This window comes from Lepidochelys kempii, chromosome 23 (genome assembly GCF_965140285.1).
Source record: "Lepidochelys kempii isolate rLepKem1 chromosome 23, rLepKem1.hap1, whole genome shotgun sequence".
Taxonomy (NCBI): domain Eukaryota; kingdom Metazoa; phylum Chordata; order Testudines; family Cheloniidae; genus Lepidochelys; species Lepidochelys kempii.
This window is the reverse complement of record NC_136402.1, coordinates 14,017,709-14,040,925: the sequence shown is the minus strand read 5'-3', so window position 1 is coordinate 14,040,925 and position 23,217 is coordinate 14,017,709. Positions and strand designations below refer to the sequence as shown.

The 23,217-nt window shown below is 59.7% G+C and overlaps 1 protein-coding gene and 1 long non-coding RNA gene across 4 annotated transcripts; both read left to right on the top strand.

Moving 5' to 3' along the window:
- The first annotated feature begins 2,114 nt into the window (after positions 1–2,114).
- C23H19orf85 (chromosome 23 C19orf85 homolog) lies at positions 2,115–3,429 on the top strand. Its single transcript, XM_073321287.1, has 2 exons — positions 2,115–2,311; positions 2,709–3,429. Exons 1-2 carry the CDS (start codon positions 2,115–2,117, stop codon positions 3,151–3,153), a joined length of 642 nt encoding a protein of 213 aa, XP_073177388.1. The 3' UTR covers positions 3,154–3,429.
- Positions 3,430–11,128: 7,699 nt separating this feature from the next.
- On the top strand, positions 11,129–19,472 carry LOC140902286 (uncharacterized). 3 transcript variants are annotated; one of them, XR_012156039.2, is made up of 5 exons: positions 11,129–12,132; positions 13,299–13,609; positions 14,810–15,217; positions 16,299–16,361; positions 17,954–19,472. It is a non-coding gene; the product is annotated as an uncharacterized LOC140902286 (long non-coding RNA). The 3 variants fall into 3 exon arrangements; XR_012156038.2 differs by having other exon boundaries at positions 13,234–13,609; XR_012156040.2 differs by lacking the exon at positions 16,299–16,361 and having other exon boundaries at positions 13,234–13,609.
- The last annotated feature ends 3,745 nt before the right edge of the window (positions 19,473–23,217 follow it).

Below are 23,217 nucleotides of genomic sequence, written 5' to 3'. Positions count from 1 at the left end.
GCACGGCTCACGTCCATCTTGGCTGTGGCCTGGGCCAGGGGGACAGCGGGGTTCCCTCCCGGGGCCAGCCCCAGCGCTCCCCCTGCCAGCGGTGGCTTGGCTCTGGCTTGGTGGAAAAATAAACCACCAAAGACCAGCGTGGGGCCAGCCAGCCTGACACCCTCGTGCCTCCTCACAGCCTCCCCGCTCTAACCACTAGATCCCACTCCCTGCCCAGAGCCGGCAGAGAACTCAGGCATCCTGGCCTCCTTGCTTGGAGGATTTTTGCTGGGCCCTGGTCGCTGCCCCCCCCCCCCCCCCGATCCCCCGCCCGCGCACACACCCCGCAGGGCCCTGCTAACATGAGAGGCGACATTGTTCCCAACCTGAGTTTATTTTGCTGCCTGCTTGTGAAGGGCAGGGGAGCCCAGGGAGGGGGGCGGGTGAGCTTTGATCTCCCCCAGCCAGGAAGGGGGGGCAGTGTTTGCCAGGGCGGGGTTGGCTTAGCCAACTGCCGGGAAGCAGATGTGTGTGTGGGGGGGGCGGGGGGGGGTGTCTGCTGCCCTCTGCTGGAGGCAAGAGAGGCTTATGGGTCTGATACTGGGGGCGGGGGGCAGGGAAGGGGCAGGACGCCGGGGTAGATGGGCCCAGGCGCTGATGGACGGGGGGGGGGGGGGCTGCTTTGGACACACTTTGACCTCGCACTTAAGTCTCCAATTCCCTGCAATTGCTCTAACTGTTCCGCCTGGCCGGGTGCCGGCTGCAGGGGGGAGCTGGGGGGGCCCCTTTGTGCAGCCGGATTCCTGCCCCTGAGCGCCCCATTGAGCCCGTCTCCACGGAGCTGCCGGCACGTGGCTCCCCATGGCCCCCGGATGCCCCTAATTGCTGCTAAGTGCCATGGCCGCATCCCAGGGGAAAGAATGCCCTAATTGGGCACCTGGTGTGGGGACGATGCCGGGGGGGAGCAAAAGGGGGGGCAGGAGATGATGGGGAGGATGGGGGAGGAGGGGAGGAGTTGATGGGGGTCCAGGAAGGGGAAGAGACGGACAAGGGGAGAGGGCCCATCAAGCCACCCCTGTTATTAGAGCCAAAGGGGGTTCCCCCAGCCCCTCAACTGTCACAGTGAGGGATTTTGGCCAGAGGGGGAAGGCCCTGTGCCGTACTCCCAGCTCCCCCAAGCCAGCAATCCCCCTGCCCTGGGGCAGCTCGCAGACAGTGCCCCCTGGGGGCTAAGGCCCCATGCCCCATTTGTGCCAGCAGGACTTGGGGGGGCAGGAGGGGGGGCAGGAGGGAGGGGCTCAGAGGGGTGGGGCGAGCGGGGGGGTTCTGCCAGTGACTCTTTGATCATCCTCTTGATTCTCTCAGTGGTGCTCGGCCCCCACTGGAGACCGGAGCCGGCGCCGGGGCTGGCTGGTAGCATCAGGGCTGGGGGGGCAGGAGGCGAGAAGGGGGCAGCCCCCAGGGAGAACTGATAGGCCTCGTCCCCCCTGTGTGTGATTGCGGCTGATTCTTCACACACCTGGACCCTGAACCAAGTAAGTGTCCTGGGGGCCCCAGCCGGAGGCGCTGTCTCCTTGCGGTCAGGGCTGACCCCTATCGGGAGACAGAGACACCCCCATCCCAACCCGGGGCTCCCCCCAGCCCTGCCAGTGCCCCTCACTCCCGACCCGCAGCCCCTGCTAGCCCCGCCCTGGGCTCCCTCCAGCTCTGCCGGTGCCCCTCAGTCCCGACCCGCAGCCCCCTGCTAGCCCCGCCCTGGGCTCCCCCCAGCTCTGCCGGTGCCCCTCAGTCCCGACCCGCAGCCCCCTGCTAGCCCCGCCCTGGGCTCCCCCCAGCTCTGCCGGTGCCCCTCAGTCCCGACCCGCAGCCCCCTGCTAGCCCCGCCCTGGGCTCCCCCCAGCTCTGCCGGTGCCCCTCAGTCCCGACCCGCAGCCCCTGCTAGCCCCGTCCTGGGCTCCCCCCAGCTCTGCCGGTGCCCCTCAGTCCCGACCCGCAGCCCCTCCCCCAGGGTTCTCTGGAGTCTCGCGCTTGCTGGGCTGAGAACCGTTGTCATTTATTCCTGCAGGGCTCTGTTTGGGGCCGGCCTCGCCCAGCCTGGGGGCTCTGCCTGGCAGCCCCATCCCGCAGGAGCTGGGATGCAGCAGGGCGGGAGCCTGTCCCTGAGCTTCCTGCCCCCCCAGCAGGTGGTGCTCCACGGGCGGGGCCGGGATCTCTTCACCTTCGTCACCGTGGCCTCGTCCCACATGATGCGGACGCTGCAGAGACCCCACAAGAGCCGCCCCGGCAAGCGGCGGGTGAACCACCGCCGGTTCCTGCACAACCAGATCAGCAGGTGGGAGCCCTCGGGAGCTCGCAGCCCCCTAGGCACTGCTGGGGGAAGCTCACAGCCCCTCAGGGCACTGCTGGGGAGAGCTCACAGCCCCTCAGGGCACTGTCGGGGAGAAGCTTGCAGCCCCTCAGGGCACTGCTGGGGAAAGCTCGCAGCCCCTTGGGCAAAGCTGGGGGAAGCTTGCAGCTCCTCCAGGCACTGCTGGGGGAAGTTCGCAGCCCATTGGGTTACTGCTATGGGGGAGCTCGCAGCTCTCGGGGCACTGCTGGGGGAAACTCACAGCCCCTCGGTGTACTGCTACAGGGAAGCTTGCAGCCCCTAGGGGTACTGCTATGGGGAAGCTCACAGCTCCTCAGGGCACTGCTGGGGGAAGCTCACAGCCCTTCTCTTCTCTCCCCAGGCGATTCGCTGACATTGAAGCCTCGACACACCGCCTGGCCTCCTCCATCCTGGCCCAGGAGGCCCCAAGGGACCCCGCGCCCCGCGCAGAACCCCGGTGTCCAGACCCAGAGCCTCCCGCCCCAGCTGCCAGCTCCTTCCTGGGAGTGGCTGAGGCCTTTGTGGCCCCAGAACCAGGGCCTGGCTGGGGCCTGAGCGTGGCCTCCCTGACCCCTGACCCCAGCGATCTCTTTGACCCCATCACCGGCCCAGAAGATCCAGGGCTGCCCCCCAGCTGGGCCCCAATTACCCACAGCCCCCTGGGGCCTAGCCAATGTCCCCTGCCCTGGGACCTCCTGCCCACCCTGGGCTTGGACAGTGTCCCACTCCGGGCCCCAGATCCCCCTGGCTACCTGCCCCCCATCTCCCAGGGGTACCCTGTCGGAGTGGTGCCAGAGGGGTGGTAACCACAGCAACCCCCTTCCCCCAGCCGCAAGCTCTTCCCCCATCCGCACCCCTCCCCCTCTGCGGGAAGTGGGGGACCCCACCTGGCAGGCACCCCACAAGCGGATGCAGCAAGAAGACCTTGATGGGGCATGCTGGGCGCTGAGCTGACAGATGGTGGGGGACATTTGGAGACTGCCAGGATACCCTGATCTGGGGAGGTCCTCTTGAGTTTGGGGTACTCCTAACATTTGGGGATGCCACGTTGATCTGGGGAAAATCCTCTTGAATTTCAGTGTGTTGCCTTAAATTTGGGGGTATCACCCTGATCTGGGATATCCCCTTGAATTTTGAGAGTGTCTCCTTAAATTTTGGAGTGTCAGAGGTAGGGTGTCTCCTGGATTTGGGATTCCCACCATGCATTTGTGGGGGGGGGCGGCTGGCCTTCTGAGGTGGGCACAGTCTGGTTTTGGGGTGTCACTCCTGTTGGGGGGCATTGTAGAGCTCTCCAGGTTTTGGGGGGATCTCTGAAGTGACAGATTTGAGGGGTGCCTCCCATGTCCCCCCAATAGTTGCATGGTGAGGGAGGGGCTCCCTCTTTTTACCTGCCCCCACCTCCCAGAAGCTGAGCCACCCTGGTTAGCAGCAGGAAGGATGGGGAGGCCTCCCCCCAACAATTCCCCCCCCCCCGGTCCCATCTGTGGCTAATAAACAAGAGGACGTTCCCTGTGAATCAGGGTTTGTTGTGCTTGAATTTTCATCCAGCTGCTGCCGTAGGGGGCAGCGGCCGGGAGGGGGGACCTGGCAGAGACACCCCCTCCTTTGAGTCAGTGCCTCCCCCCAGTGTAGCACTGGTAAGGGGCACCGAGCCCAGCTAGACCCAGGCCCCCAAATATGCCCCATGTCTGACTGTGTAGGGGCTTCACCCGACATCTGAGAGCGAGAAGGGTCACGTCCCAGCGCTGGGCGAGGAGTCCCCGCATACCCAGCCCCTGTGCCCCACCCCAGAGGTGGTCGCATCCCAGTGCCGGGCGAGGGGTCCCCGCATACCCAGCCCCTGTGCCCCACCCCAGAGGTGGTCGCATCCCAGTGCCGGGCGAGGAGTCCCCGCATACCCAGCCCCTGTGCCCCACCCCAGAGGTGGTCGCATCCCAGTGCCGGGCGAGGAGTCCCCGCATACCCAGCCCCTGTGCCCCACCCCAGAGGTGGTCGCATCCCAGTGCCGGGCGAGGGGTCCCCCAGGCCCCACCCCACAGCGGCCACATCTTCCCATAGGGCAGCACCTATCATCCCCCAAGCTTGTGTACAGAGGGGTGTACCACAGCCCTTGGGTTGTGGCTCTAGCTACCCCCAAGCTCTAGGGCCCCCTCCCCTGTTCAGTGCGATGCTGCTGTATTAGCAGGATGGACAGAGATGGTGCTTGGGGGCATGGGATTGGGGGTGGGCTTGATGGGGGGTGTCCAGAGTTATTACAGCCCCTCTCCGCTCCCTACGTCTCCCTGGGCTCGCTGAGCTGCTTGTCGGGAGCTGGGGAACTTCCCCCTGGCCTGGCCCCAGCCGGGAGTTTTTGCAGGTGCCAGAAAAGACCCCAAACAACCCAAACGGCAGGTGGCTGGAATGTGATTTGCCCCGGGGTTGATTTGCCCAGGGCTCTAATCGGCATCCGCTTCCACCCGCGCAGTCACCGGCCGGCTGGGGGCACGGCTCCCTGGGGGGGCGGGCACGGAGCTCTGCCCAGGAACATGCGGCTCCAGCTGCCTGGGGGTGCGGCCGTGGCGGGGGCACCTGGGGCCCTGTAATTCCCGCTCGGCAGCTGGGGAGATGCCCTGGGGCCTGCTGGGCGGGGCGGGCAGGGCCCTGGCATGCTTGGGAGAGGGAACAGCTGGTGGAGCCCTGGGGTGGGGGGGCGCCCCCCCGAGACCGATGCCCTGGGGCGGAGACGTGGCCGAGATGAGAGCCAGGGAGGGCGGGGGCCAGACTCAGCCAGCAGGAATCTGGCACCACAGCAATTCTTCCCCTGCCCCCCCATGCTTCTCTGCCCCCCCGGGCACCAGCCCCAGCCCCCAATGTGACCCCCACACCTGGCTTCAAAATAATATAGGCACCAAGGCCGTGTGTGTGTGTGAGGGGGTGTGTGTATGTGTGTGGGGGGGAGGTGTGTGTACGTTGGGGGGTATGTGTGTGTGTGTCAGGGTTGTCACGGGGTCCCCGGGTGATGCTCTGGACCTGCTCCCCATGAAGCCAGGCAGGACTCTGGGGAAGTCTCCTCTCTGGGAGCAGCCTGTCGGCAGGACACACAGCTCCCCCGGCTCCACCTTCCTGGGTCTGACCTCGGAGCATTCAGCCTCCTCTGCCCCTCCGTGCGCTTCCCCCAGCGAGTCCGCCCAGGCGGGGTCCTGGGGAAGCCAGAGGGTCCTGCCCCCCAACTCCGCTGTCAGACGTGACTCTCAGCCAGCCAGTAAAACAGAAGGTTTATTAAACGACAGGAACATGGTCTAACACAGAGCTTGTAGATGCAGAGAACAGGACCCCTCAGCTGGGTCCATTTTGGGGGGCAGTGAGCCAGACAACCCCATCTGCCCTTCACTCCATGTCCCAGCCAGCCCCCAACTGAAACTCCCTCCAGCCCCTCCCCCTCTGGGCTTTGTCCCTTTCCCGGGCCAGGAGGTCACCGGATTCCTTTGTTCTCCAACCCTTTAGCTCTCACCTTGCAGGGGGGAAGGGCCAGGCCCTCAGGTGCCAGGAAATAGGGTGTCGGCCATTCTCTGTGTCCAACCCCCTGCACACACCTGCCCTCTAGGGCTCTGCAGTGATCACACACCCTTATCCCACCACCTAGATACTTAAGAACTGCCTAGGGGAAACTGAGGCACCCCCACACTATTCAGAGGAAACATTAAGAACAGTCCCGCTTCGTCACAGGGGTGTGTGAGGGTGTGTGTATGTGTGTGGGGGAGGGGTGTGTGTGTGTGTATGTATGGGAGATTATGTATATGTGTGGGGTGTGTGTGTGTGTGGAGGAGGTGTGTGTATGTGAGGGGGTGTGTGCGGGTGTTTGCGTGCATGCGGGTGTGTGTGTGAGGGTGTGTGTGTGTGGGGGGTATGTGTGTATGCGGGGGGAGGTGTATGTGTGCGTGAGCGCTGGTGTGCATGTGTATGTGTTGGGGAGGTGTGTGTATGTGTGTGTGTGTGTGCAGGGGAGTATGTGGGGTGTGTGTGTGGGAGATGTATGTATGTATGGGGGTATGTGTGTGTGGGGAGGTGTGTGTATGTGTGTGTGTGTGTGCAGGGGGTATGTGGGGTGTCTGTGTGGGGGAGAGGTGTGTGTGCAGGGGGTATGTGGGGTGTGTGTGTGTGGGGGAGGGGTGTCTGTGTGTGTGTGTGTGCAGGGGGCTATGTGGGGTGTGTGTGTGGGGGGAGGGGTGTGTGTGTGTGCGGGTGTGTGTGTGTGCAGGGGGGTATGTGGGGTGTGTGTGTGTGGGGGAGGGGTGTCTGTGTGCAGGGGGGTATGTGGGGTGTGTGTGTGGGGGGAGGGGTGTGTGTGTGTGCGGTTGTGTGTGTGTGCAGGGGGGTATGTGGGGTGTGTGTGTGGGGGGGAGGGGTGTCTGTGTGCAGGGGGGTATGTGGGGAGTGTGTGTGGGGGAGGGGTGTGTGTGTGCGGGTGTGTGTGTGTGCAGGGGGGTATGTGGGGTGTGTGTGGGGGGGAGGGGTGTGTGTGTGTGCGGGTGTGTGTGCAGGGGGGTATGTGGGTGTGTGTGGGGGGAGGGGTGTCTGTGTGCAGGGGGGTATGTGGGGTATGTGTGGGGGGAGGGGTGTCTGTGTGCAGGGGGGTATGTGGGGTGTGTGTGTGGGGGGGAGGGGTGTCTGTGTGTGTGTGTGTGTGTGTGTGCAGGGGGTATGTGGGGGGGAGGGGTGTGTGTGGGGGGAGGGGTGTCTGTGTGCAGGGGGGTATGTGGGGTGTCTGTGTGGGGGGAGGGGTGTGTGTGTGCAGGGGGGTATGTGGGGTGTGTGTGGGGGGAGGGGTGTCTGTGTGCAGGGGGTATGTGGGGGGGAGGGGTGTCTGTGGGGGGGGTATGTGGGGTATGTGTGGGGGGAGGGGTGTCTGTGTGTGTGTGTGTGTGTGTGTGCGGGGGGTATGTGGGGTGTGTGTGTGGGGGAAGGGGTGTGTGTGTGCGGGTGTGTGTGCAGGGGGGTATGTGGGGAGTGTGTGGGGGGAGGGGTGTCTGTGTGCAGGGGGGTATGTGGGGTGTGTGTGTGTGGGGGAGGGGTGTCTGTGTGCAGGGGGGTATGTGGGGGGGAGGGGTGTCTGTGTGCAGGGGGGTATGTGGGGTATGTGTGGGGGGAGGGGTGTCTGTGTGCAGGGGGGTATGTGGGGTGTGTGTGTGTGGGGGAGGGGTGTCTGTGTGTGTGTGTGTGTGTGCGGGGGGTATGTGGGGTGTGTGTGGGGGGGGAAGGGGTGTGTGTGTGCGGGTGTGTGTGCAGGGGTGTCTGTGGGGTATGTGTGGGGGGAGGGGTGTCTGTGTGCAGGGGGTATGTGGGGTGTGTGTGTGTGGGGGAGGGGTGTCTGTGTGTGTGTGTGTGCAGGGGGGTATGTGGGGTGTGTGTGTGGGGGGAGGGGTGTGTGTGTGTGCGGGTGTGTGTGTGTGCAGGGGGGTATGTGGGGTGTGTGTGTGTGTGGGGGAGGGGTGTCTGTGTGTGCGTGTGTGCAGGGGGGTATGTGGGGTGTGTGTGTGGGGGGAGGGGTGTGTGTGTGTGCAGGGGGGTATGTGGGGTGTGTGTGTGGGGGGGAGGGGTGTCTGTGTGCAGGGGGGTATGTGGGGTGTGTGTGTGGGGGGAGGGGTGTGTGTGTGTGCGGTTGTGTGTGTGTGCAGGGGGGTATGTGGGGTGTGTGTGTGGGGGGGAGGGGTGTCTGTGTGCAGGGGGGTATGTGGGGAGTGTGTGTGTGTGGGGGAGGGGTGTCTGTGTGTGTGTGTGCAGGGGGGTATGTGGGGAGTGTGTGTGGGGGAGGGGTGTGTGTGTGCGGGTGTGTGTGTGTGCAGGGGGGTATGTGGGGTGTGTGTGGGGGGGAGGGGTGTGTGTGTGTGCGGGTGTGTGTGCAGGGGGGTATGTGGGGTGTGTGTGGGGGGAGGGGTGTCTGTGTGCAGGGGGGTATGTGGGGTATGTGTGGGGGGAGGGGTGTCTGTGTGCAGGGGGGTATGTGGGGTGTGTGTGTGGGGGGGAGGGGTGTCTGTGTGTGTGTGTGTGTGTGTGTGTGCAGGGGGTATGTGGGGGGGAGGGGTGTGTGTGGGGGGAGGGGTGTCTGTGTGCAGGGGGGTATGTGGGGTGTCTGTGTGGGGGGAGGGGTGTGTGTGTGCAGGGGGGTATGTGGGGTGTGTGTGGGGGGAGGGGTGTCTGTGTGCAGGGGGTATGTGGGGGGGAGGGGTGTCTGTGGGGGGGGTATGTGGGGTATGTGTGGGGGGAGGGGTGTCTGTGTGTGTGTGTGTGTGTGTGTGCGGGGGGTATGTGGGGTGTGTGTGTGGGGGAAGGGGTGTGTGTGTGCGGGTGTGTGTGCAGGGGGGTATGTGGGGAGTGTGTGGGGGGAGGGGTGTCTGTGTGCAGGGGGGTATGTGGGGTGTGTGTGTGTGGGGGAGGGGTTTCTGTGTGCAGGGGGGTATGTGGGGGGGAGGGGTGTCTGTGTGCAGGGGGGTATGTGGGGTATGTGTGGGGGGAGGGGTGTCTGTGTGCAGGGGGGTATGTGGGGTGTGTGTGTGTGGGGGAGGGGTGTCTGTGTGTGTGTGTGTGTGTGCGGGGGGGTATGTGGGGTGTGTGTGGGGGGGGAAGGGGTGTGTGTGTGCGGGTGTGTGTGCAGGGGGGTATGTGGGGAGTGTGTGGGGGGAGGGGTGTCTGTGTGCAGGGGGGTATGTGGGGTGTGTGTGTGGGGGGGAGGGGTGTCTGTGTGCAGGGGGGTATGTGGGGTATGTGTGGGGGGAGGGGTGTCTGTGTGCAGGGGGGTATGTGGGGTGTGTGTGTGGGGGGGAGGGGTGTCTGTGTGTGTGTGTGTGTGTGTGTGCGGGGGGGTATGTGGGGTGTGTGTGTGGGGGGAAGGGGTGTGTGTGTGTGTGTGTGTGCGGGGGGGTATGTGGGGTGTGTGTGGGGGGGGAGGGGTGTGTGTGTGTGCGGGTGTGTGTGTGTGCAGGGGGGTATGTGGGGGGTGTGTGTGTGGGGGAGGGGTGTCTGTGTGCAGGGGGGTATGTGGGGTATGTGTGGGGGGAGGGGTGTCTGTGTGCAGGGGGGTATGTGGGGTGTGTGTGTGGGGGGAAGGGGTGTGTGTGTGCGGGTGTGTGTGCAGGGGGGTATGTGGGGTGTCTGTGTGGGGGGGAGGGGTGTCTGTGTGCAGGGGTGTCTGTGGGGTATGTGTGGGGGGAGGGGTGTCTGTGTGCAGGGGGGTATGTGGGGTGTGTGTGTGTGGGGGAGGGGTGTCTGTGTGTGTGTGTGTGCGGGGGGGTATGTGGGGTGTGTGTGGGGGGGGAAGGGGTGTGTGTGTGCGGGTGTGTGTGCAGGGGGGTATGTGGGGTGTCTGTGTGGGGGGGAGGGGTGTCTGTGTGCAGGGGTGTCTGTGGGGTATGTGTGGGGGGAGGGGTGTCTGTGTGCAGGGGGGTATGTGGGGTGTGTGTGTGTGGGGGAGGGGTGTCTGTGTGTGTGTGTGTGCGGGGGGGTATGTGGGGTGTGTGTGTGGGGGGAAGGGGTGTGTGTGTGCGGGTGTGTGTGCAGGGGGGTATGTGGGGTGTCTGTGTGGGGGAGGGGTGTCTGTGTGCAGGGGGGTATGTGGGGGGGAGGGGTGTCTGTGGGGGGGTATCGCCCCCTGCAGGAGGGGCTGGGCCCTGTGTGACGGGCCCCCCCGGGCGCCCACCTGGCCCTGGGGCAGCCCGCTCCCTCTGACCCGCTCCCCTCGCGCAGGCGAAGCCGGGTCCCCCCGGCGGTTCCCACCCAGCTCCTGAGCCCGCCGCGCGGCCTCGGCAGGGGGCAGCGGGGACCTCGCGACTTGCGACCCCTCGGGCTGGGGGCAGGGCGGTCCCCCGCCACGCCGGGGCCCAGGGCAGCCCCCCGCGGGGGTGTGTGTGGGGGGGGCCCAGGCCTCCGGGCGGGGCGGGGCGGGGCTGCTTGGGGGGCAGGGGAATCGCCCCCAGCAGTCACCGGCGGCGCGCGCTGGGGCGCGCACGCGTCACTCCCAGTTACAGGGGAGTGGGGGCGGGGCAGGGGCGGGGCTTCGGGGAACGGTTGGAGCGGGGGCGGGGTGGCAAGGAGCGGGGCGGGGCAGGGGCGGGGCTTCAGGGAACGGTTGGAGCGCGGGCCGGGCGGGAAGGGGCGGAGGCGAAGCAGGGGTGGGGGCTTCGGGGAATGGTTGGAGCAGGGGCGGGGCAGGGGCGGGGCTTCGGGAAGCCGTTGGGATGGGGGCGGAGCAGGGGCGGGGCTTCGGGGAACGGTTGGAGTGGGGGTGGAGCAGGGGTGGGGGCTTCGGGGAATGGTTGGAGCAGGGGCGGGGCAGGGGCGGGGCTTCGGGGAGCCGTTGGGATGGGGCGGAGCAGGGGCGGGGCTTCGGGGAGCCGTTGGGATGGGGGCGGAGCAGGGGCGGGGCTTCGGGGAGCCGTTGGGATGGGGCGGGGCAGGGGCGGGGCTTCGGGGAGCCGTTGGGATGGGGCGGGGCAGGGGTGGGGGCTTCGGGGAATGGTTGGAGCAGGGGCGGGGCTTCGGGGAGCCGTTGGGATGGGGGCGGAGCAGGGGCGGGGCTCGGGGAACGGTTGGAGTGGGGGTGGAGCAGGGGTGGGGGCTTCGGGGAATGGTTGGAGCAGGGGCGGGGCAGGGGCGGGGCTTCGGGGAGCCGTTGGGATGGGGCGGAGCAGGGGCGGGGCTTCGGGGAACGGTTGGAGCGGGCCCCGCCCCCGGCAGTTGCATACTGGGCGGTCCGGGTGGGCGGCGCCGCTAGCGCGCAGCCGCGGGGCAGGCAGGGTGCGGCGGGAAGTCGCTGCTCTGGGGGGGGTAAAGCCGCCCACGCTCGCTGGGTGACGCCGGCGGACGCTGCGGCTGAAGTCGCCCCTCAGGGCGCAGCGAGCCCGGACCGCGATTTTCCCGCTCGGCCCCGCGGAGCAAACACCGGCGCTGTCGGCCGCCCTCACCCTCGCACACGGGCGGGGCTAAAACACTCCCCCGCCCGCAGCGCTGCAGCGCCCCAGGAGCAGGGGGCCTCCCTTTCCCCGGGGAGCCCCGCTTCCGGGACGGGTCGTGCGGTGCCCGGGCGGCGCGTGTGAGAAACCGGGGCGGGGGGGGGTAACAGGTGTCTATATAAGAAAAAGCCTCCAAAACCGGGCCCGTCCCTTTGGCAGCGGGACGTGGGGGCGCCCCACGAGTCCCGAGGGAAGGCGGAGCGGGCGCTGACCGGCGTTGCCAGCCTGGCGCCTGCGGGAGGCCCCCGGAGAGGCGCAGGGCTGGTGGGTGAAACACATTTCTTCCAAATAACACCCTGGCAAAGATTGTCTCCTTTCATAGGTACTTAGGCGCGTTCATTGCCATCTAGCGTGACCGGAGGTCCCGGTTTTAGAGGGACAGTCCCGATTTTTGGGTCTTTTTCTTATACAGGCTCCTATTACCCCCCGCCCCGATTTTTCACCCTTGCTGTCTGTTCACCCTATTGGCGTCGGGCACGCACGGCGTGACGCCGGGAACGGCTGGGTTTCTCGCGGTCCTGTTGGCTGTACCGAATGGCCGTTCGGATGTGTGTGTTCATGGAGGCACCCTGCAGGCGGGTTTCCGCTTCGTACCGGGCAGGGCAGGGCTGCACGGCCACGGGGCGGGGGACGGAGTGAGAGGCGCGATAAAAGCGAATCTCTACGGCCCACGTCACAGCTACGACGGCCACAGTGCCGACACATCGAATTCTGGCCCAGGCGCTATGCAGTGGAAAAAACACACCTGTCTTCCAGTGATGTTCTTATTTCTATGCCCTGGGCAAGCGGTACCACACCCCCGTAAGTGCCACCCTGGGAGCTCTGTGCTGGGCGGGGTTCCCCAGAAAGGCTCCAGAAGTCAGAGGGCAGAACGGGGGGATGCACCGGGAGGTGATTTGGAGAGGGAGGAGGAGGGGTGTGTTGGTTGTGAGCCAGTCTCTCATTGTGCCGGGCACTGCACAGATCTTGGTGCAATTTAGTGATTTTGATTCTGATTCCGCAAACACGAGTCAGGGTGCGTCTACACTGCCGAACCCTCTCTCCTGTTCTCGGCCAGCTCAGCTGACTCGGGCTTGCGGGGTGCTAAAGACAGCCATGTAAACCAGTGGCGGATTAATGATTTTGCTGCCCCTAGGCCCTGAAATAATTGCTGCCCCTCCCCCCTCCCGGCAGCTCCCTGCCCCCCCACCCGCAACCTCAGGTCACTTCCACTCCAACTCCGCCTCCTCCCCGAGCGCGCCGCCGGGTCCTGCTTCTCCCTGCTCCCAGCCAGCGCTTGTGCGTGAAACAGCTTCGTGCAGCTGGGAGAAAGTGGGGAATGTGGCACGCTCAGGGGAGGAGGCAGGGTGGGGATTTGGGGAAGGGGACCAATAGGGGCAGGGAGGGGATGGAGTTGGGGCAGGGACTTTGGGGAAGGGGTTGGAATGGGGGCAGGGAAGGGGTGGAGTTGGGGCAGGGCCAGGGGGGCACGAGCACCCACCGGTGCCAGGGGAAGTTGGCACCTCTGGCTGCTCTACATATTTGCCACCCCTGCAAATTTGCCGCCCTAGGCCTAGGCCTTATCGGCCTAGGCATTAATATGTCGCTGGTGTAAATGATGAGGCTCAGGCGGGAGCCCGGGCTCCGAGACCCGCCTCGTTCACAGGAGCACAAATCTACCCAGCGATTCGACAGCCCTGCAGTTGGCATGGACCTGCTGCAGATGTCTGGTTGCTGTGTAGATCCACCGTGCGATTCGGCGCGGCAGGGCTCATTTTGCTATGTAGACGCTCCCTCGAGCAGTGAGCTGAGGGTGACTCGCGTGGTCTACGCCTGGGGTGTAAGGCTTGGTTGAGCATTTGTGGGGTCTGCACCTTATATCTGAAGTGCTCCCCGTTAACATATCCCTCCTTCCCCTGCCAGATCTGGTGTCTGACTTCTTCCAGGCTTCACCAAAGCCGGCCTGAAATGTTGATTTCTTCTCCCAGGCCCCAGCCAATGTCAACAGAAAATCTCTCTGTCTGTGCCTGAGGGCGGTGACACGCAACACCCCCTTAAATCTCTGAGTGCTTTGCCAAACTGTACTGGTCTCCCGCTTTGGCTGGGACATGGGAGCTGATCGCTGTCATCCGTCCAGGGAAATCAAACCCTTACAACAGCTCCTTCGCCGGGCACAGCTCCGTGTCCAGCGGATGGGTCATCGTGATGAACGCCAGCAAAGCCATTGCAGGGGATTTGAAGACTGTGCATGAGATGAACAAAAGCGAGTGTCTGGCTTCCATCCATCTGAACGTAACAGGTAAGCGCCGTGGGTCACAATTTCAGGGGTAACCGCACTGTGGATTTCCCCGGGCCTCCTGGAGGGCATGGATATAAAGTTTCCAGCTTCCCAGCCATCCCCTCTCACAGGTGGAGGCCTGTGTCTGTCTCCCTCCAGCCTGGGGGTTTGGGTTTGCACAGCTTCTGAACGTCGCTGTGAGTTCCCAGCACGTCAGACCGGGAGCCAGCCCCCTTGCTTTGCTTTTCTCTGGGGCTGCAACAATGTACACCAGGTACCAACCAGTCACCACAAAGCAAAGCACATTTAGTCCTAGTGTTATGCTCATAAGAAGCACACGGGATCTTTTTCAGGGGACAAGGCAATACGCTGCGTGTCACGGAGTCACTGGGGGGATGCTCTGGAACTACTCCCTACGAAGCCAGTCAGGACTCTGGGGGAGCCTCCTCTCTCTAAGCAGACTGTCACCAGGGCAAGAAGCTTACACAGCTTCGACTTTCCTGGGTGTGACCTCGTGGTATGCTTATAAGAAGCACACGGGATCTTTTTTCAGGGGAAAAGGCAATACGCCGAGTTTATTGAAGATACAACAATTAGCATATGCCTTCAATCAACACACACACACACTCTCTCTCTCTCTCCCACCAGTCAATGTCCAGAGTCCAGATCAATCTAGTGGCTAGCTAGGTTGATCACAGGTAGGGAGGAGCCGGGTTCCGTCGGTCGCGACACAATGCTCTGGGGAAGTCTTGGCAGGACGAACCCAAAGTTTAATGCTGCCCAGACACAGAGTCACCGAGATCGGGGCCCCGTTGGGCTGGGTGCTGCCCAGACACAGAGTCACCGAGATCGGGGTGCCATCGGGCTGGGTGCTGCCCAGCTATGGGCTTCCAAGGGAGGTTGGGAAATCCCTGTCATAGGAGGTTTTTAAGAACAGGTTGGACAAGCCCCTTGCCAGGGCTGGGGTCCAGGGTAACTGGTCTGGGCTCGGCGCCGTGGGCTGGCCCAGATGCCCTATCACAGTCCCTGTCGGCCCAGTCCTGCTCTGACTCTGCGCAGCGGCATTTGGGGGGCAGATTTTAATGGGTGGGAGGGGATGGGACCCCTCTCCTCTGACTTCCTGTGACTCCACGTCCACATGCTGCAACCTCCTCTGCAAGTCCATGGGGCCGGACGAGTTGCATCCGAGAGTGCTAAAGGAATTGGCGGCTGTGATTGCAGAGCCATTGGCCATTATCTTTGAAAACTCGTGGTGAACGGGGGAAGTCCCGGATGACTGGAAAAAGGCTAATGGAGTGCCAATCTTTAAAAAAGGGAAGAAGGAGGATCCTGGGAACTACAGGCCAGTCAGCCTCACCTCAGTCCTCGGAAAAATCATGGATCAGGTCCTCAAAGAATCAATCCTGAAGCACTTACAGGAGAGGAAAGTGATCAGGAACAGTCAGCATGGATTCACCAAGGGAAGGTCATGCCTGACTAATCTAATCACCTTCTATGATGAGATTACTGGTTCTGTGGATGAAGGGAGGATGTATTGTTTCTTGACTTTAGCAAAGCTTTTGACACGGTCTCCCACAGTATTCTTGTCAGCAAGTTAAAGAAGTATGGGCTGGATGAATGCACTATAAGGTGGGTAGAAAGTTGGCTAGATTGTCGGGCTCAACGGGTAGTGATCAATGGCTCCATGTCTAGTTGGCAGCCGGTGTCAAGTGGAGTGCCCCAGGGGTCGGTCCTGGGGCCGGTTTTGTTCAGTATCTTCATAAATGATCTGGAGGATGGTGTGGATTGCACTCTCAGCAAATTTGCAGATGACACTAAACTGGGAGGAGTGGTAGATACGCTGGAGGGCAGGGATAGGATACAGAGGGACCTAGACAAATTGGAGGATTGGGCCAAAAGAAATCTGATGAGGTTCAATAAGGATACGTGCAGGGTCCTGCACTTAGGACAGAAGAACCCAATGCACAGCTACAGACTAGGGACCGAATGGCTAGGCAGCAGTTCTGCGGAAAAGGACCTAGGGGTGACAGTGGACGAGAAGCTGGATATGAGTCAGCAGTGTGCCCTTGTTGCCAAGAAGGCCAATGACATTTTGGGATGTATAAGTAGGGGCATAGCGAGCAGATCGGGGGACGTGATCGTCCTCCTCTATTCGACATTGGTGAGGCCTCATCTGGAGTACTGTGTCCAGTTTTGGGCCCCACACTACAAGAAGGATGTGGATAAACTGGAGAGAGTCCAGCGAAGGGCAACAAAAATGATTAGGGGTCTGGAACACATGATTTATGAGGAGAGGCTGAGGGAACTGGGATTGTTTAGTCTGTAGAAGAGAAGAGTGAGGGGGGATTTGATAGCTGCTTTCAACTACCTGAGAGGTGGTTCCAGAGAGGATGGTTCTAGACTATTCTCAGTGGTAGAAGAGGACAGGACAAGGAGTAATGGTCTCAAGTTGCAGTGGGGGAGGTTTAGGTTGGATATTAGGAAAAACTTTTTCACTAGGAGGGTGGTGAAACACTGGAATGCATTACCTAGGGAGGTGGTAGAATCTCCTTCCTTAGAAGTTTTTAAGGTCAGGCTTGACAAAGCCCTGGCTGGGATGATTTAATTGGGGATTGGTCCTGCTTTGAGCAGGGGGTTGGACTAGATGACCTCCTGAGGTCCCTTCCAACCCTGATATTCTATGATTCTATGATTGATTGTCTCATTCCAGAGCCCGCGCCAGCTCCGGCCTCCCTGGCCAGGGTCGACCGCCTCAATGGGATGGCAGCGGGGGGTGAGTGATGGGGCTGGGAACAGGCTGCCAAGCTGCTGGGATTGCCAGCTAATTGTGGCTGCTGCCCGGCTCCCCGGCAGATTGTCCCACCCAGCTCCTCTTGGGCATGGACAGGCCAGACAGCAAGGAACAGCGTGGTGTCAGCTAGAAGCCAAGAAGCAGCCAGGAGGGAGGGTCTCCATGCTACTTGGTCCCAGCGGGGCTGGGAGTAGCGGGGTCATATCTCCATCTCCTGAGAGAACCTTCCATGGCTTTACATCACTTCTCCTCGCCCTACTGGCCGACGGAGCAGAGTGGGTGGGGCAGAACCTCCAGATACTGACCGCTTGGCTCCCAACCCCACATTCATGCCCATCTACGACTTGATTTGTTGGGTGACGCTTTATATTGAGGTTAATTTAGAAAGGGTTGAATTGAGGTTGCAGGGTTTGTCTACACAGAGCCATTCAGGAAAATTAATCTGAATTAAGTCAAAGTGCAGGCTCTGGTCTGCATTACAGCATTAGGTCGACATAAGGCAGGTTACGTCGCTCTAACTCTGTAAGTGTCTACACTGAAAGACAGTTCCATCCATGGAACTCGCCTCCTGATCTGACGGAATAACTCCAGCTCCCCGCGAGGCACAGCGCTTGGGTGGATGCAGTTAGTTCGATGCAGGGGACCTAATGGCATCGCCTGTTGCTACCTTTCAGATGCCGTCCCACAATGCCTCACGCTGGCACGGTGAGGATGTGTGCCGCCGACACAAGGAGCATAGTGTGGACATGCAAAAGGGTTTTAATTACTGTATGTCGATGTAACTTAGGTCAACTTAATTTTCTAGTATAGACTTGCCGTGAATTTAAAGTGGATTCGTTAAACTGCATTGACCTTCTCCCCTTCCCCCCGTATAGACACTCTTATTTAGAATTGAAGTGGCCTGAATTCGATTCACTTTGGAAGTGAATTAAGCTAAATAGAATTCAGGCTGCCTTAATTTTGAAGGAGAGCATCCACACAGGAGTTTAATTTGGTTTAACTAATACATTTTAAAGACCAATTCTGATTAGTTTTCTTGAGTGGCCCTGTGTAGACCAGCACACTTGTTACTTGTGTGTTTAGCATGCTGAGACCATATATTCACCATGTACAAATGCTTTATAAACCAGCTATCAAGTGAACCTTAATCTAAAGTGTATGGTGCTTAGCAGCCCCAGTCATGGCTCAGAACCCCACAGCGCTAGGTGCTGTACATTATTGATTAGGTGTGTTACTGTAGCACCTCAGAGCCCCAGGGAAATTGGCAAACCCATGATTAGCCCGGGACTGCGGAGCGTCTCGAACCAGAAAATCCCTTTTGCATGCACCGGGGTGGAACGCTGAGCGCGGTAGAGAGGCTGGAAGTTTTCGCCTGGTTTGACCAAGTCTCCCACTAACGCTGCTCTCCTGTTGTTGGTTGCACATCCCAGATCTCAGTCCAGCCATATTGCAGAGGTGGTGGTGTGGACAGTGGTGGCCTTTCTGGTGTTGGCGTTGGCACTGGGGCTATGGTAGAGAAATAATATTGCTCACTGCATGCACTGGTTTCGCAACTGTCTTGGTTTCCTTGCCAGAGCCGCTCTGTCCCAGCAGGCCGGCGATGCCGGCCCCATGCAGGAGCTGGCAGAGCTGATGCAGCCGGAGGACGCCAGCGGTGGAGACCGGTCAGCCGTGCTGAATGGGAAACTTCTTGGCAGTGCTGAAAGGCTAAACGATGGGGGACTGGAGAGTGGGGCGGGATGAGCCCCATCCCTCAACATCCACTCACTGTGCAGCGGCAGTCAAAAAAGCGAACAGAATGTTGGGAATCATCAAGAAAGGGACAGAAAATAAGACAGAAAATATCATCTTGCCTCTATATAAATCCATGGTCCGCCCACATCTTGAATACTGTGTGCAGATGTGGTCACCCCATCTCAAAAAAGATACATTGTAACTGGTTAGTCTCTAAGGTGCCACAAGTACTCCTTTTCTTTTTGTAACTGGAAAAGGTACAGAAAGGGGCAAAAAAATGATCAGGGGTATGGAACGGCTGCCGTATGAGGAGAGATTAATAATGTGATGTTATTGACAGGAACTGTGATCGTATAGAGCAGTGGTTCCCAAACTTTAACAACCTGTGAACCCCTTTCACTAAAATGTCAAGTCTTGCGAACCCCCTCCTAAAAATGAATATTTCCAGAGATTTTCTCCTTTACCTGATGTAACGATGCTGATTCTGGCGGGACCCAACTGAGAGTGCCAATTCAAGGCAAATTGCTTCAAGCAGGGCAGTTACAGCCCAAGGCTGGGGTTTTTCCACTTCTAAGGCAAACCAAACCAGCCAGACAGAGAGGACTTTGGTTTTACCCCACTGGCTAACCACAAGTCACACAAGCAATTCCCTTAGACACTCCAGTTTCCCACTATCACCACCAGTGCCACTCGTTATGGGGGATGAATGGTTATGAAAACCAAGACCCCAGTAAAAGAAAAAAGGTTCTCTCAATCCCAAAGGACCAAGCCCCAGAGCCAGGTCAATATACAAATCAGATCTTACCCACAAATGACGCTGTTGCCAATCCTTTAGAATCTAAAATCTAAAGGTTTATTCATAAAAAGAAAGAAATATAGATGAGAGCTAGAGTTGGTTAAGTGGAATCAATGACATCCAGTGATGGCAAAGTTCTTGGTTCAGGCTTGTAGCAGTGATGGAATAAACTGCAGGTTCAAATCAAGTCTCTGGACTACATCCACAGTTGGGACAAAGGGATTTCCTCCCACAAGAGAGAATATAAAAGGCCCTAAAAACCCCTCCATTTGGTCTTCAGCTGGCTCAAAAGATAGCCTCTCCACCCCAAAGAGATGCCTGGAAGAAACTGGAACAAAGGACAGTAACTATGGGGGTGTGAGTGATTGCTGGACCCAGACTAGGAAGGAGTCTAGTCTGTGAAAGAAGGTTATTGGAACATCTCTGAGGGTGAGATTTATCTGCATTTAGTTTCCTACTGTATTAGGCTTAGACTCACTTATTTTATTTTATTTTGCTTGGTAACTTACTTCGTTTTGTCTGTTATTACTTGGAACCACTTAAATCCTACTTTTTATATTTAATAAAATCACTTTTTGCATAGTAATTAACCCAGAGCAAGTATTAATACCTGGGGGAGCAAACAGCTATGCATCTCTCTCTATCAGTGTTATAGAGGGCGGACAATTTATGAGTTTGCCCTGTATGAGCTTTACACAGGGTGAAACTGATTTGTTTGGGCTTTGGATCCCATCGGGAACTGGGCGTCTGGGTGCTGGAGACAGGAGCACTTCTTAAGCTGTTTTCAGTTAAGTCTGCAGCTTTTGGGGGACATGGTTCAGACCTGGGTTTGTGTTTGCCGCAAGCTAGCGTGCCTGGCTCAACAAGACAGGGTACTGAAGTCCCAAGATGGCAGGGAAAATGGGCTCAGAGGTAGTCTCAGTGCATCAGGTGGCAGTCCCAAGGGGGTTTCTGTGACCCAGCCTGTCACAAATAAGACTGGGACTTTTCAGCTTGGAAAAGAGACGACAAAGGGGGGATACAATGGAGGTCTATAAAATTGTGACTGGTGTGGAGAAAGTAGACAAGGAAGTGTTGTTTACTCCTCATAACACAAGAACTAGGGGTCACCAAATGAAATTAATAGGCAGCAGGTTTAAAACAAACGAAAGGAAGTATTTCTTCACACAATGCGGTCAACCTGGTGAACTCCTTGCCAGAGGATGTTATTAAGGCCAAAACCATAACAGGGTTCAAAAGAGAATTAGGTAAGTTTCTGTAGGACAGGTCCATCAATGGCTATTAGCCAGGATGGTCAGGGACACAACCCCTTGCTCTGGGTGCCCCTAAACCTCTGACTGCCAGGACCCAGGACTGGATGATAGGGGTTGGATCACTGGATAGTTAACCCGTTCTGTTCATTCCCTCTGGAGCACCTGGCATTGGCCACTGTCAGAAGACAGGATACTGGGCTAGATGGACCATTGGTGTTCAGTATGGCTGTCCTTTCTTATGTTCTTATGAACTCACAAGCCTCACAAGGGGGCCTTCCTGCCTGACATCTCTATGACTCTCACGAAATAACATGTCTCTGGGAGCTGGGGATTTTAGTAAAGCACCAAATAGCAAGAGAGTTGTGATAAAGTCACAAGAGTTCCAAATCTTGTAACACTTCCACTGCCTACATATTCTTCCGGTTTGTGTCACCTGCCGAAAGCAGTAACAAGCCACGTTTGTATCCAGAAGCACCAGGTATTGTGCCTTGTCCTCTCTCCTGTTCATAACGTTTGCATTTCAGTGTCGAAAGGCTGATCTGTTGTGATGCGCCTTGTGTCTACTTCGGATTGCAAGCGCTTCAGAGCCAGACTACTGCCGTGCTGGTTTTTACAGCGCTCACCCTATGGAGATGGGTGTTGTTATCCACAGTGATGCATCAACTCACGGCTACCGTTCAGCAGCGTCTGGCCTTATTTTCCAGCTCTGGATTCACTCTGAGTGAATTGCACCTAGCTGAGGGCAGGGTGGGATGGGGTGGGGGGAAATGGGTCTGGTTCTCCCCAACAGGGGGCTGTAAATAAACCAATACGTGGATAAAATCAAAGGGGCGAAACTACTGAGCAGTTGGGCAACGAGCACAGGAGAGATGCCCAATCTGTGAGCTGCTACGAGGCTGGGTGCAGGCGGGTTCCACCTCCGGAGGCTGACCAGGAATTTATTCTGAGCACCAAACGCATGCAGGAGAATGAAGAATTTGTTAGGCCGAGGGGCATGGGTGTGAGCCCGCTGCCTCCTGCTGGCTGCAATCGGACATGCATAGAATATTTCAGGGGGTCAGGGTGCCTTCAGACGCTCGATACATCCGCTCGGACTGCTGGGCAGCGGGTTCCCCCCAACTCCGCTCCCCTCTCCGGTGCCCACCCCCTCTGCTCTTCCCCTCCTCTGGGCACGGATTGGTCTGCTCCACCCCCTCCACGCTGCCCCCTCTGTCCCACCTCCAGCCCTGGTGGGAACAGGGCATGGGGGTCTGAGGGCGTTGCTCCCCCCTGTCCTGGCTCAGACTGTGCTGGGGGACAGTGTACGTTGCAGGCCGCTGGGATCTGCCCCTCATGCAGGAGCTCACAAGCCGCGCGCCCCCAGGACCCACCAGGACATCCATGGACCGGGCCCTAGACCACGGTGACAGCATCTTCCTCTCACTGAGCCCTCTGTGGCCTTGGGGGACAGCCCGAGGCCGGATCAGCTGAGGCCATGCCAGGCAGCGTGGCAGATCCGGGTTGCCCCCTGCCACTGGGTCATGGATCGGAGCCGCCCGAGTGCTCCAAGGGGAAGCCGCTGGCCCCAGCTGCCACAAGCTCCCTCCACCCCGTCATGGATCCACAAATCTGGTGCTCTCACCCTGCTCTGGAGCAGTCCCTGGGAGGAGCCTGGCAGTACTTCAGCCCCCTGTGGGTCACACTCACTTGATCTGGAGTGACTCAGCCAGTGGTGTGGACGCAGGAGGGGTCAAGACACAGTGTAGAAAGTGTCCATTATCTTCTGGGACTCTCCATGGGTGAGGGGCCCAGCCCTGGACAGCTGGCGCCAGTCACACCTGGGTCTCTGTGAATAGTAAACAGCCTTTTCCCACCACCTAGTTAATCAGGCACTGCATAGGGGAAACTGAGGCACATGCTGTATTAATACAAATTATTATGAAAAATTCCTACTCTGCCACAGCTGGGCTCCCTGACACAGGGGTAATAGACACTCGCCACTCCCACCCCCTGCTAAATTTAGTCTCTGCCCGGCTGACTGGAGCCCTGGCTGTTCGGAGGCGGCTGGATTTCCTTCCTCTGTCCCCCTGACAGAGCTGGGCGCCAGACAAGGCTGTAGGCGCTCCACAGCGATGGGGGTATATTATAATAATGGGCCCTTCTGCCTCATAGACCGCAAAGCCAGGCCAGAGGGGGAAACTGAGGCAGCAAGAGGGCAGGGACCTTGTGAAGGTATAACAGAGTGCGCAGGCGTGGTGTTCTGAGACCTTGCCGAATGAAGTCAGACAGGATCCTCGTTGCAGCGTGACACCCCCCAGGGCCCACTCTGCCTAGGGCAACCCTCCTTGGCTTCAGCGCCCCTGTTCATACTGAGCTCCCCGCAACGAGTCCACCTGGCTGGGACCCCTGGGGAAGCCTCACACGCCCCCCCAAAGGGGCCCTGTACCCCACCCCCGCACTCAGCTGTGACTCTCAGCTAGTGTGGAAAGCAGAAGGTTTATTAGTCACTGGGAGCACAGCATAGAACAGAGCTCATTAGCACCGAAATCAGGAGCAGTCAGCAAAGTCCATCTCGGGAGGGATCCAGAACCCAGGGCCACCCCTGGGCTTCTCCCACCCAAGTCCAGCAGCCAGGCTTCCAGCAGCCCAGCCTCTGTCACACCCAGCTGCCCCTCCTAAGTCCTTTGTCTCTTTCCTGGGCAGACAGGTTCCCTGGCCTCCACCTCTCGATTCGTTCTCCAACACCTCCGGCTGGCTCGCACAGAGGGTGGGCCCCCATCATCAGTTGCCAGGACACAGAGTGTCGGCCATTGTCTGAGCCCAGGCAGCCAGTTGGCATCACACCTGCCCTCTAGGGGGCTCTGCAATAATCACACACCCTTATCCCACCACCTAGATACTTGAGTAACACACAGGGGAAACTGAGGCACACACAGCATATTCATACAAAACATTAAGAACTTTCCCACTTTGCCACAGGAGGATAGAACCCAAGAGTCCTACTCCACCCCCGCTCTAATCACTAGACCCCACTCCCCTCCCAGAGCCAGGGAGAGAACCCAGGCATCCTGGCTTC